Source organism: Thamnophis sirtalis, unplaced genomic scaffold (genome assembly GCF_051295495.1).
Source record: "Thamnophis sirtalis isolate CommonGarterSnake01/CBP01778 unplaced genomic scaffold, rThaSir2_p1.2 scaffold_8, whole genome shotgun sequence".
NCBI lineage: Eukaryota > Metazoa > Chordata > Lepidosauria > Squamata > Natricidae > Thamnophis > Thamnophis sirtalis.
Genome location: NW_028261388.1, coordinates 22,394,919 through 22,409,362, shown reverse-complemented (window position 1 = coordinate 22,409,362; position 14,444 = coordinate 22,394,919). Strand labels below are relative to the sequence as shown.

The 14,444-nt window shown below is 37.8% G+C and overlaps 1 protein-coding gene across 5 annotated transcripts in view; it reads right to left on the bottom strand.

Moving 5' to 3' along the window:
* The window catches only part of CDK8 (cyclin dependent kinase 8), a 68,683-nt gene that overhangs the window by 29,492 nt on the left and 24,747 nt on the right, over nt 1-14,444 (bottom strand). For 4 of the 5 annotated variants that reach the window (XM_087721237.1, XM_087721238.1, XM_014053189.2 and 1 more), the window contains exons 5-7: nt 5,122-5,179; nt 2,962-3,093; nt 658-801 (exon numbers count right to left, since the gene is read on the bottom strand). In XM_087721237.1, coding sequence (XP_087577363.1) covers nt 658-801; nt 2,962-3,093; nt 5,122-5,179 — 334 coding nt within the window. The remainder of the gene's footprint in view (nt 1-657; nt 802-2,961; nt 3,094-5,121; nt 5,180-14,444) is intronic. The other variant, XM_087721239.1, reaches the window with a different exon arrangement.

Genomic DNA, 14,444 nt, shown 5'->3' with positions numbered 1-14,444 from the left:
ATATAATTTTGCAATATTAAGAGATTAAGATTGAAACATTTCCAAATGGTATTGATACCGGAAATAAATAAATATATGGGATCCCAAGTTTATTTCATATCTAAATCATTGGATCCTTTTTTTTAAATCCATTTTTGCTCTTTTCTGACTTCTACTCTCCTTCCCTCTTAAAATTAAAAATAGCAGTAATGGCTTTAGTTAATTGAACATGGTGAAATGCAATCAAGACCTTTCCGCAACTGCTGATGATAAATGAACTACATCATGATGAATTGGGGAACTAATGTGGTATTAGTTCCTGGGAGTTGGGTGGCATATACACTTAAACCTGAGCAATGATAAAATTTCTATCTGTCAATTAATTACAAAAAGCCACACTGTTTGGATCTGCATATATAGTATGCCAATATATCAGGACATCCTAATTTCTTCGGAATAATTAGATGTAAATGAAGGTCGACACCACTAAGCAATGGGGAGCTGTGATTTCATTTTGTTGCATATGTAATAGCAATAATATATTTACTTTAGCATTGCTTTTTGTTTCATATCCACCATTTGCAATATATTAAAATATTCATAGTGGTATTGCTTTAACCATTTGAAAACTAAAAAATATGTGTAATTTACATATATCAACAGTAACAGAATATGTACCTGCAGGAAATCCCATTACATTGAATATTCTGTCCAGCTGATCATGATGATACGGATTACTAGTTTTTATATCCTCTTGTCGGCAGTGGAATATTGGCTCTGATGTTAGCAGCTCTGCAAATATACACCCTATCGCCCAAATATCTTTACAAAAAAGGAAGGAGGAAAATCAAATAGGCATTTAAAAAAGAAAAAAAACAATGGTTTATAGATGTGCTCATGAAGAAATAAGTATACTTCCAAGCATTTCCAACTAACATTTCAATTGTTGTGCTAGTATCAAAGATTTTCTTGTATGTTCGTATTGCTTATTACAACACTAGTTATAACGGAAGAATAGACAATTGCTCAACTAGGCAAGAACTAGTAAATTTGTAACCTGCATAATTAATGCATTATGTCACCGTCTTCTGTTAAAATATTAAAACTCTCAAGAGAAAATTCTCAATTATAGCAAACATGTTACTATAAGGAAGATGTTTTAAAATGGTATTTTTAGATTCCCATGACTTGAAACTTCAACAATGTATCAAAAATGTAACAATTCCCTAAGGCGATTTCAAAGCTCGTATTTAAATCCTATGGGCATACAATACTACTATTTACAAATTCTCAAAACTGGGCCAGAAAATGTTCAATCTTTGTAACAGATAGCAGTATGGGGAAAGAGATACATTATGCTTGATTTCACTCACTCATACAATTAGGTATAATTCATTACTATGCAAAATTAAACTAACTGGGGATAATTGCAAGCTTGACAAGATTTTATTTTTTAAAATAAATCTCTTTAGAAAACTTAGCAATCATAGGATAAGAGGTCTAATTATGGCTTAAGGGGCTATGGCTGAGAACATGAGTATGACAATTCTCACAGACATGGCAATGAGCAATGCCCAACTCGAAGGATTTACAGTATAAATATTTTTGTTCGTAAATAGGGTTCCAGATGTCATCATATTCAGGACAGAAAGAAAATCTAGTTAGCTGCCTCCATACTGGGTGAATGGGGAACTTGATTTAAAGATAACTAACAGGTAAAAGGTAGTTACCCATTTAGTTTCACATAGTTAAAAAAATAATGAAAAAGACAAAATATTCTAAGAGTATTTGGAAGGGAAGTAAAGTAAGCAATATTGCCTAGTGTTATCTATAGAGTAATCTCTTTTGATAAATCAGTAAGCACGTCTAATTTCTTCATCAGAAATTATAAAGACTACCTTAGTAAGTTGCAGAAAAGCATACCAAAAATGATCACAAATTTAAACCTGGTGACTTCCCTGTAGGTGAGAACTAGTTTATTTGTGAATTTGATTTTGGACTGTCATGAAAAGAGACAAAAGTCTACAAAATCAGAAGTTATATCCAGGGAAAGGAAGTATTTTCCTATTCTTTTGTAATATCAGCAATTATGATTTTGTAAGTTGCCCAGAGTCATCTGGATGCTAATACATATAATAAAATAAAACAAAACTAAATGGTCATTCAATGAAATTATTAAAATCTATAGGACAAATGCATTTTACACAATACTTTGTAAGTCATTCTAGCAGAGACTTTGGGCATTACCTAAATTTAGATTAGGGGTGTCAAACTGGTGGCCTGCGGCCCAGATGCATTACACGCAGGCCGCGTCCACACCAGCTTCGTGAAGGGTAATAATGTCATAATACATCACATGACAGCAACGTGGCGTCCTGAGTTTGACACTCATGATTTAGATGAAAGATAAAGTTGAGGGAGAATTCAGAAACACTTGGTAATAGGAGGTTTTTTTTTTGGGGGGGGGTAATGTAATTAAAACGAAATATATTATTTTAGCTCTAGTAATCAGGCTATCAGAATCATCAAATCAATGGCTCCAGACATGTGCAAGGTGAAGAATGCTTAGAGCAAGGGCGTTTTTGCCTTCACTATTACCAATGAAGTAGTTTTACCTGCATTTGAAGGAACATACTAGCATTGTTTAGAAAATCTGAGGAAACTAAACATCAGCATCCAGTTTTTCTGGATTTGAATCCCTTTGCTCTTAAATCTGAATTCAAAGCCAACTATCTCCTGTCCTTATTCTATATAACACAAATCAATTTAAGTGCTAAATGTTAGAAACATTTATTATCAAAACATGAAACATATCAACAAATTAAATAAGGTTTTTGCTAATTAATTGTGGAGAACATGTCTAGGCAAATGAAAGAAGTCTGTGTAAGATCTGGCATAGTCTTTCTATGCAAAAACAAATTAGTAAGTCAGACTTAAATAATATGATATTCCTAATTTAACAATGACAATAACATTACTTACCAATAGCTTTGGTATAATGTCTTGCTCCAAGCAGTAATTCTGGAGCTCGATACCAGAATGTAACAACTACTGGATCCAAATCAGCTAAAGGCTTCAAAGGTGAATTAAATAATCGGGCAAAGCCCATGTCAGCTGTAAAATGAGGAGGGAAATTAAATTTTAACATATATGTTGCTTAATACATACGGTTTGAATTCAAAAAGGCAGAAAACCTATATAATTTAACTTTTAGACATATTCAATTTATTTTGAAATAATTGTACAGAATATGTTGCATGATTAAATCATGCTAATTTGAACTCTTGATCAAGCAGGATGTCACCCATATTCTGATCAGTCCTTGGAAAGTTTGGAAATCTGGAACTGAATCACTGGGGAATGGCAAGAATACTTTAATGCGTATAAAAATATTGATACATGTTAAGACTGAAAATATTTCTAATACCAACTTAGTAACCTGACAGAAACAGTTCAATTTGTAGCAACTGGCAATAAGGTAACTAGCAGATTAATAGAATTTACTATTCAAAGGTAGCAGGATTCTTCTTAAGCTAGGAAAATAACACATCTGAATTCCTGGTGTGTTCACTTAGCTAGCTAATTCTTCTCCACTTTGATGGATTTATTGCATTAAAATAAAAGATGCTGGCAAGTATTTAAACAGCAACAGATTGGTAAAATATACCACTTGCATAACAAAACTATTGCTGCAGCTAAGTGCAAAAATAATGCATTTTTCAGTAGAAATTCCAGTAGAGCTGAGAATCTGAGTTTGCATTTATAGGACACACAACAATTTAAAAAAACAACAACCCGAAACCTAAGAATGTTCTAGGAGGAAGATATCAAATTTTTGGATATTCCATTAAAAAAAATTCCATCATTTGCTCTACAATATTAAGGCTTCTTTAACTATATGGAACCCTATTTATTTATTATATTTCATTTAAAAAAATAATTTTGTTCTGCATTAGACAATGAACATTTAGCTGTTGAGAAAAATAAATGTTGATAGATCACTTTTGGCTCCATAGAAAATGGGGAGGAAGGAAAAGATAGTGTCCGAATATAAACATCTGAATTTTTTTTTAAAAAAAATCTAAACCGCAAAGGATAACATGATTATCGTTTATCAATCCTCAGCTTTATCACACTTTTGAAAGGCAAACTTGCTGTTAATGGCATTGGATGGCTTAACAGATTTGGAGAAATGCTTTTTAAAATCCAATACTAATGTGTAAACTGTTTGGGGGAGCAATCGTATATTTCAGAATTTTGTAAATAGTTGCAAGAAAAGTATTGCAATTAATGCTTAAGATGCAATCTGTCCTCTGCTATTAGACAATCATGTTTCACTGACAAGAGGACTTAAATCTGTTAATGTTAGTATAATTATGTATTTACAGATCTAAGTGATGGAGTGTTCAATACTGACCTAATTCTATTTCTTTCTAACTGAAACATACATTGGTTTCAGACAGGATCAGCTATTTTAACAGACTGCTGTTCAACAGTCTCGTTTAATTGAGATCATGTAAATTCCATGTAAATTCATTTTAGAAAAGGAATTTAGAGAAAGGGGAATTAAGTATATTTAAATGTTCTACAGTAAAGTCTGGATATATCACCTTAAAGATTCAGGATGCACATTAGGCATTTGCTGATGCACATGTCCTCAGGACACTGCCATGCAGTCATAATGTTTGGTTATAACATGTTGTAAGTTTTACTGTAGATGTTTTAATATTTTAAAAGAACTATTTAAATAGAATATAGAATTTCTATATTACAAAAAGCAGTTCTACCACAAATAAAAATGATATAATTTTCACAGCTTTTTCCTATTAAAAAACATGCTTCCTATGATTGAGGAATTATCAATATTTGCACGAGCACTTTTCTAACCATGACTGTTAAATTTATTATTAAATGTTAACACTATTGAGGAAAATTACAACATTTTAAATGAAAACAGGGCCCAATTTAGGTTCTCCCAGCAGCCTATAACCTGCTCTAACACTGTCCAACATGAACATATGTTACCTCTCTTCATTTGATCTGTGATCCGGTAGATTTTAAGGATAAAAGTATTGACCTATGCACTGTTAGAACATTCTGTCTTAAATGCTACACTGGGACTTATCAAAGATGTAAACATACCAATTTTTACTCTTCCTCGCTCAGGACCTTCACCCATAACTAAAATATTAGCAGGTTTCTGTGGAAAAAAAAAATACACAATACATATACCAAAGTAAACCTAAACATTTGTGGCTGAAATTAGCTTTACTTTCCAATTTTAAATCAAAATGCAGTGGAATATTAAAAGTGATAATGCCTGTAAATTATTAGTTGCTGTAAGGCTACACAAGCAGCCAAATAATTCCCTTCAGAATTTTTTCCACCTCTTTCAAGTGTCCTCACAATCGCTCCTCAGATGGGAAGCTATGTTCCAGAACACAGAGAAAAACGGTGTCGTTCCTCCTGCCTCTCTATCAACATTAGCCAAATACAGAAAAGCAATGCACATTTCCTCCCAGAAACAATGTAAATATACTGTGCAATATTTTATATAGAACCATATATTGTTCTAAACTTAATATAATATTTCATTTTTAGAAAAAATGGGTGCTAGTTTGGATTTTAAAGGCTTATTTTATGGAGTTTGTTTTTCTTCTAATGTTTTTTAGTTTCATCCATTTGCCCCAATAGATTTTCTTTGACAATATTTTTAGAAATTCTTGTAAACAACTTGTGCAATTGCTTTTGAAGTATTACAAAGCTATGCCAATATTAAATTGCTATTTTCTTATTAAAATGTTGCTAAATCTATTAAAAAACCAATACTAATTGAATTATATTGGTCCTAATGGTGTATATTCTGTTCATATTTTTATCTCTGAAACCAGTTTAAAGAAATGATTACTGGTCATTCAAGTAATCTGCCAGAAGACATAACACCTTGAAACACACTAATATTTCAACCTGCAATATTGAGGTAGCTTTATGGCAATATATGAATTTTAAGATCCATATTAACAATTAAATTGTTTAAAAAATATATGACAATAATAACATTACCTTTGACAGGAAAAGGTATACAACTTATTTGAAAAGGGTTATTTATGTCTGCATATTTATGTAGATATTCAAAGAAAGCTGTAGATATGTGTTCATACCTAAAAACTGATGGTAATTATCACAAGGCACTATTAGGCTATGCAGCTCTAATAGTGACTGATATGATTATTAAAAAAATCAAAGAAGAATACGTAGAATTGCCTTTCTACATCAGTTGAGGAAATAATAGGTCTTTGGTATTCCCTAAGCCTGATTTGTTTCCTTGCAGATGTTTCATTATCCAAATTAGGTAACATCATCAATGCTACCGGTAGTAATACTAGTATTGATTATCTTACCTAGTTTACTTAATGAAACATCTGTAAGAAAACCAACAGGCTCAGAGAACATCAAGGACCTCAAACTTCAACTCTCAGGTATAAATATTCTTTTTATAAGGATAAAAATATCTAAAGGTAAAATGTTAAAGTTAAAAAAGCTTTAATTTTTAAAAGTCTGTATATTAGTGTCATCATACCAATCTTAAGTTATAATTATTTTCATATGTTGGAAAAATTTTTTGAATTGCTTATTCATACTATTTCTATGCATAATTTTCATCAAGTTCATAGAAATGGGTTTTCCATCTATTTTAAAAATAGAGAAAACAAATATAAACCTTCTGAGTGATTAGTTAAGTATAAAAACCACAAAAGACTTTGTGATATCTAAGTGACTATTCCATATTCTTTCAGATGCATGCATAAAATATTACTTTCTGTCAGATTTATTTAATCACCAGAAGTAAAATTGGATGAGGAAAAAATCATAAACAGTGAGAATTATAAACCAATGAAATACACATGGAAGTCTCAGTTACTTATTACCAGTAATCATTCACAGAACAATGGCAAAACTGATTTACATGTCATGAACAACCAGAAAACTGCTATTTTGTGTCCTGTGAAAACTTTTGGTCCTCTAAATTTATATATTTACAAGCAACAAATTACATAACTATATATCAAAAGGGGTTTTGAGGAATTACTGAAAATGGTTCTAAAGTGCTTCCTAACAAGGTATTCTGAATGTTTTCATAAATTTGAATACAGGAGTACAAAAAGTTTAATTTAGATTAGAAATGAGTAATCCTTAAAAAATGTCAGAGCTTCACTAGCCAATTATTTAATATTTAATTATTTATAGAGATATATTAGTCGTTTTCTTCCACATCCCCAAACTCAAATGACACTGATTGTGTACATGTTGGGTTACAAATAGACAATAAGAGAATTAGGGGTTATCTTCAGCAATAATTCAACAACAATATTACACTGAACAACTACGCCATATGCAAAGATATGACATTATTCAGATGATTAATTTCTTCATTCAGGAATAAAATAGTTTATTTTATTTTATTTTCAAAGCCTCCAAATAATTTAATAATTTCTTCTGCATTGCATACGCATCATTTCTAGCTTTTTTTGCTATTCTATCTTAGCATAGTAAACAGATAGGTTTGCTAGAGCAGTGTTTTTCAACCTTTTTTGTGCAAAGGTACACTTTTTTCATGAAAAAAATCACGAGGCACACCACCATTAGAAAATGTTAAAAAAATTTAACTCTGTGCCTATATTGACTATATAGCGGGTGTTTTTCCCACGGCACACCTTACACTATGTCACGGCACACTAGTGGTTGAAAAACACTGTGCTAGAGTATTTTATACAAGTTGCTATCTATAATTACTGAGCTTTTCTGCATAAAAAGGCAAAGCCCTACAAGGCATAAAGAAAACCCCTAAAGCAAGATTTCAGTTTACAAGCAGACTTACATGAAATCTAAATTTATATATAGTTCTTTAAAACCGCACAGATTATGCTTACAGCTATTTCCAAACAAAACTCATTAACTAATTGAAAGCAAAACCTGGATTCAATGCAAAGCAAAATAAACATAAAAACATAAATAGATCCTCCTGTGTCTTGGATGCCAAACAAACATCAAGAAAGAACCACCATACTATTTATTTTATATCCTATAGCGCTGCCCAGGTTATGATTATGAATGACTTCTGAACTATGCATTTACTATTTACCATAACTTGATTAAATAGTCTTTGTTACTCTCTCTCCTGCTTAAATATCACTGTATCCTTATTTTTAGTTTATTTTGTGTAAGCCTATTTTACTTAATAACAAGAAATCTGATGAAGCATAATGCCCTTATCATGGCCACAACTTTCTTAAAGGTAATCCAGATGCCTATAGGGGCTGAGACACAAAATTAATTTGCAGATTTTGATGAAAAATATATTTCATTGAAATCTGATGAATAAAATAACTTGGATTATTTGAAGTTGGATTCTTCCTGGAGAATTTATATAGAGTCGACTGAGGAAAACTTGCCTACTCTCCAGAAGAGGATGGAACCTATGAGTCTTGAAGAAGTGGACAGGATCCTCAGAGATTGGGCGTTGGTTCTTACCTGACATGCTCATTCTCTGTTGAAGTGGAGACAGCAGCCAGACTGGATTTACTCCATCCAGTAACCAATGGGACTGAGTCTACACTTATGATGTCATCGGGCCCTTGTGGCTCCTCCCCATTTCAGACGAAGGAAAACTGTAGACTCAAGTGTGAATTGTGAGCAAAAACGTACATGTGTCCTCTGTTTCTCTCTCTCTCTCCTCCGCACAAAACAGTTGTGAATTGCGTGACGCACCCCAAGGTGGGGCTGGCTGCTGTTTCCACTTCAACAGAGAATGAGCATATCAGATAAGAAGCAACGCTCATTCTCCTGGAGACAGCTGCCAGACTGGGATGTACCAAAAACTGGCCTGTCCACTAGGGTGGGGATACTAAAGAAAGTCTGTTAAGGCACAAGCACTTGTTGCAGCACCCTGCGCCTAAAAGTTGCATCAGCCGACGCATACTTGTCTAACTTGTAATGGCGTATGAAGACCACGGGAGACGCCCATGTGGCTGTCCGGCAGACTTATTTCAATGTGGCTTGCAGTTGTCGCAGCACTATGTGTAGAATGGGCTGTAATGTTTAGAGGAACCTGCCAGGACTGATGTTCATAAGACAGTTTAATACAGGCTCTGATCCACCGTCCCAGACTTGACGACGAAGCCTTGTTATCCAAGGAGGCCCAGCGAAAGGATACGAAGAGAGCTTCTGAGTGGCGGAACGAAGCGGTGTGGTTGATGTAGATCTTGAGGGCACGTCGTATGTCAACAGTGTGCCACTTATGCTGCCTCTCATGATGAGGAGATGGGCAGAAATCAGGCAAGGTTAACTCTTGACCTCTGTGGAAGCAGCTATTCACCTTCAGTATGAATGTTGGGTCCAGTCTTAAAATGACTCAGTCTGGATGAAACATGCATGAGTCATGCCTGACTGAAAGGGCAGCCAAATCAGAAATACGTCTGGCAGATGTTATAGCCACCAAAAACAATGTCTTAAAGGACAACAGTTTCAAAGAAGTGGATTTCATAGGTTCAAAGGACGAGGAAGTCAGAGCAAGTCCCAAGTCAGATACCTATGGATGGCAGGATGACACAGGTTGGATGCTCCACGGAGAAATCTCTGGATCAAGGGATGAGAAGGTAGATGGTCGGAGGCAAGACCGTCTAGGACAGAAGCCAAAGCAGCCACCTGACGGCATAACGTATTAGTGGTAAGGCCCTGATCAGGTCCCCTCTGTAAAAAGTCCAATATCTGTGGAATGGATGCTTTAAATGGGCCAATAGTCTTGTTGGTACACCACAGTGCGAATGCCCACCAAGTGGCATCGTAAATGCGGTTAGTAGAGCTTCTGTGTGATGCCTGAATGGTAGCAATGACATTGAAGGAGATGTTATTGGCTGTTAAGGCTTGCCGCTCAATCGCCATGCAGTTAATTGTAGCCACAGGAGGTCGGGATGACAAACTGACCCTTGGGGTAGAGACAGGACAGACCGTGGAATGCGCCACGGAGTGGAGATTGACAGAGTCACTAGGTCAGCATACCAAGGCCGGCGTGGCCAATTCGGCGCTAGCAGCAATAGTTTTGCCTCCTGCTCCAACATTTTCTGAATTACTCTCTGAATGAGGGGAAGGGGAAGAAATGCGTACAGGAGACCTTTGGGCCAATGGCACCTGATGGCGTCTACTCCTTCTGCCATGGGATCCATGAACCGCGAGCAATACCTGGGTACCTGATTGTTGTCTGCCATCGCAAACAGGTCAAGGCCTGGGAGACCGAATCGTAGTGTCAGTCGATGAAACAGGTTCAGATGGACTCTTCCCAGCGGTGAGCAAAGAACGCCAGGCGGCCTCCGATCGGAAGAGAGTCCAGATAGTCATTTTCGTCGTGAAAATAGGCGGTTGCTTCCTCCACGGTAATACTGTCCTGGTGAGATCCCTGTCTGGGAGTGTAGGACTGATGTTGCGGACGGGAGAATGATGTTCCCCCATCCACTGGCCAAAAGGGTGACCTCCTGTAGTAAGGAGCGGGACGACTGTTGTGTTTTTTATATATGGCTGAAAGAACCTTGAGCTTGTCTTTAGGTTCCATGAGGTACGGATCCAAAGGGGTATCAAATAATTGAGTGCCACTGAAGGGAGGCTGCCAGGCGCCACTTGGTATGGACATCCGCCTGCCATGGCTTGAGCCAAAGCAGACGCCTGGCCATGACTGAAGAGGCCATGGCCTTGGAAGCGAACCTGGCAGCATTGTGAGAAGAATCAGCCACATATTCAACGGCTGCTCTAATCTTGTTGAGGTCCCTATGTGATCTAGAGCAGTGTTTTTCAACCTTTTTTGTGCAAAGGCACACTTTTTTCATGAAAAAAATCACGAGGCACACCACCATTAGAAAATGTTAAAAATTTTTAACTCTGTGCCTATATTGACTATATACAAAGTGTTTTTCCCACGGCACACCTTACACTATGTCACGGCACACTAGTGTGCCGCGGCACAGTGGTTGAAAAACACTGATCTAGAGTGAGTAGGAGAAATGCACTCCTGAAGCTATTCAATCCAGAGGACCGCTCTAGAGAAAAAGGAAGTGGCAGTGGAGGCCCTAACAGCCCAGGCCTGATAATTTTTGATTAAGGTTTGCTTGAGGACCTCTTCAGGGGGGCTCCAGAGACTACAGTAGAGGTTGAAAGTGCTGCAACCAGTGCGTCCACTGGGGGAGACTCGAAGAATTTGGTGAGTTCCGGTGCAATGTTACAGAGATGTTTGTCAAGGTTGGTTGGCTGTGAACCCATGCCCAGGGACTCCTACTGCTTCAGGATCACATTCAGAAAGATCTTGGGAACAGGCATCAGCTCCTTTTCCACAGTAGGTTCGGTGAATGGGGTACTGGGACACTCAGTTGTAGCCGGTTCTGCTGGTTTTTCCTGTGAAGTAGAAGCTGAAGCAGAAGATGGTAAGTTAGCAGCTTTAATGGCCTTAAGCAGTAGGGACTTAAAACGATCGGTTTTAAATAATTCGGCAAAGGCCGAGGCATCCGCAGTGACCATCTTGTCGCCAGACAGATCTGAATCCCACAGGTTATCTTGTTCACTACCAACTGAGGCCTGAGAAGTAGAAACAGAGGGATCAGGTTGTTGAGCAGCTGCAGAAGATTTATGCTTGTGGCTATGTGATGGAGCAGGTTGGGGTCGCTGTTGTAGGCCAGCAGCCATGACCTGTTTGATGGTTTCAGCAATGATGGTTCCATATCTGCAGGAGAGGTGTACATGGCTTGGGGAATCCCAGAACCATGTGCAACAGGGAGGGAAGGCTGCTCAAAGGTGCATTCCCTATTGAGAGGAACATTAAAGAAATTGCCTCTGTTGTCAGGTTCTATAGAAGAGAAGGACTCAGAAAAAGACAATTCCCCATCTGTAACTGCCATGGGAGGCAAGACAGGTGGATCTGGGGAGACAACCTGGAGACCCTCAGGAGGAGGAGGGAGGGCTGGGCAGTTAGAACTTCTTGTTGTTTTTGGGCCCGCTGAAATTCTTTCTCAAGAGCCTTCTGTCCTGGTAGTAGCTTTAGAGACCTTGGGATTTACCTCTGAGGAAGGAGCCTCTTTGGCTTGCCTCTTCCTACTGCTCTTCGCCCCCGATGTCCCTGCCTTCTCTAATCCTTTATCTGTAGTCACAGCTTGGTCAGCCATCTCCCCCGACATAAAGCAAGCCGCAATAAAGATAGGCAACAGTCTCACCCATTTGATGGCCAGGCGCTCCTGATCCGGTCCATCTGGAATGATCCTGGGTCGCTGGGCACTTGTAGGCTGCTGCAGAGTTCATGCCTTTTTAAAAATGTCCAAAATGGATGACTTTTTTTCTTCTGAGGCTTTTCCAAGCCTCAAAATGGCCGCCGCTATCTTCGCAGGCTTTTCTGACCCGCAAAATGGCCGCTGACAAGTGGTCGGGTGATCCACAAAATGGCCACCGATCTCGCCTGGAACCGCTGCACGCGCAATGGCTATTCGTGCATCTCTTCGAGTGCCCAGAGTTAAGGAGCACCTTGGAGAAACAGCTACGAAGCTGTAGCTCGTGAGCTGGCCGATCCGACTGCAAGGCAGGCTTCCTGAGCAAACTCGTGGCTGCAGGCAGTCAGGCAGCTGAAGAGAAGCAGCCTGGGACCAGTTTTGAATTTCACTCCAATTTGGTCAGAAGAAAAAAATGATTTAAAAAGCCAATTTAAAGGAAAAAATGACCAATTAATGCTATAAAGCTAAAATTTGGAGGAGATAAATTCTCACTGCTAGTCCTCGAGTCAGAACTGTGGAGGAGCCACAAGGGGTCGATGACATCGTAAGTGTAGACTCAGTCCAATTGGTTACTGGACGGAGTAAACCCAGTCTGGCTGCCGTCTCCACGATCACAGGAGAATTAGCTTTGCCCATTCTAGCTGGGAAGGATCTCCAAGAAAGTGATCAAGAAGTGAATTCAAATGATGATTTAATTTATCATTGATTATTGCCTTGCTTGCCTTGCAGCAGACAGTGGTTAAGTCCCAATTGTTAGATTCCAAAATTGTTAACCTGTAACCAAGGTTAAAATGAAAGCTGTATCGAAGGAGGCAGTACAGCAATTCTAGAGGGACCTGGAGAAAACAGGATAGCTCTTTCAGTAGATTAATAAAATACTGAACATGTTTCTAGATGAGCTTTGGTCGGACCAAGGTTGGATCTGATTTTCCTGGTCCTACTTGATTTCTAAGGAGAATATAATATCACCAATAATGTGGGACTTCTGGGAAGCCTAAGGGGACTGGAAGTGAGAGCACTGTACTGAGCCAGTTCTTCTCTTTCTTCTGAAGTAGTTTCATTTGATGTAGGTAGGTGGAAAGAGATTTAGCCCAAGGCCTTTGCTATTCAGGATCTCACAGTTTGATGTCACCAGTAGGTTGCTAAGTGAGAACATCCATCAGCGTAGGCTAAGACATTACCAGTATGCAGATGACACTGAGTTATACATACAATCCCCGCCTACATGAATATGCAATGCTGCATATCTCCTATCTATGGATGGAAAGGAATAGGTTTCGGTTCAGGCCTACAAAGAGTAAGTGGTTTGCTTTCAAAGTCTTTCCAGTTTAAGCGATTTACCATCTTGAATTCTTGATGGGTTTGTATTTTCCCAAGGTGGCACTCTGAGACTCCAACTTAATGAACAAGATGGTAGCCATGGCCATGAGGATCTTTACACAAATCCATCTTGCACGATCCTCTTAATCATTCATGTCTTAATAACTTCCAGTTTGGAGAACTGCAATATACTTCCTTTGATGATCACTTGAAAATTTCAACTGAACTAGAGTGCAGCTGAATAAATAACTATAGGCTTTCCACATTTTGTACATGTAATATCTCTGCTCTTTTGTACAGCACCAGGCTACCACAAGGCTTCAAGGTGCAATTCAAGATGCTGATAGTTATCAATGGAGTCTTTCATAGCTTAGGATCTGGTTACCTATGGGACTTCATTTCCCTTGACATGTTTGCCTTACCATTAAGATCTAGTAGAATTGCACAGCACTGTCACCTCATGGGACTCAAGAAAAGCACCTCCTCTGAAACAGCATTCCCTAAGGCCCATATGGCTCCACCCCTGCTGTGCTTTTGTAAAGTTGATTAAGCAGGCTTGATGTGATCCACTCCCTGATAGCATATCTTGATTTTATGACTGTGAATTAAAGCATGAGCTGGACAGAATTATTTCTCTGAATAAGACTGTACTCAAATCGATCAATCAATCAATCAGCTGTGGTCTATGAATGGTCTGGTCTAAAGCTCTACGTTTTAAGGTTGTTTTAGATATACTAAAACATAGGATGTAGACGGCACAGGGAACAGCCCTGAAGGACAAATAAAGAATGACTACCAAGGCAATAATAAGATAAATTGAGCATGGCTAAGAAAAGAACTTGA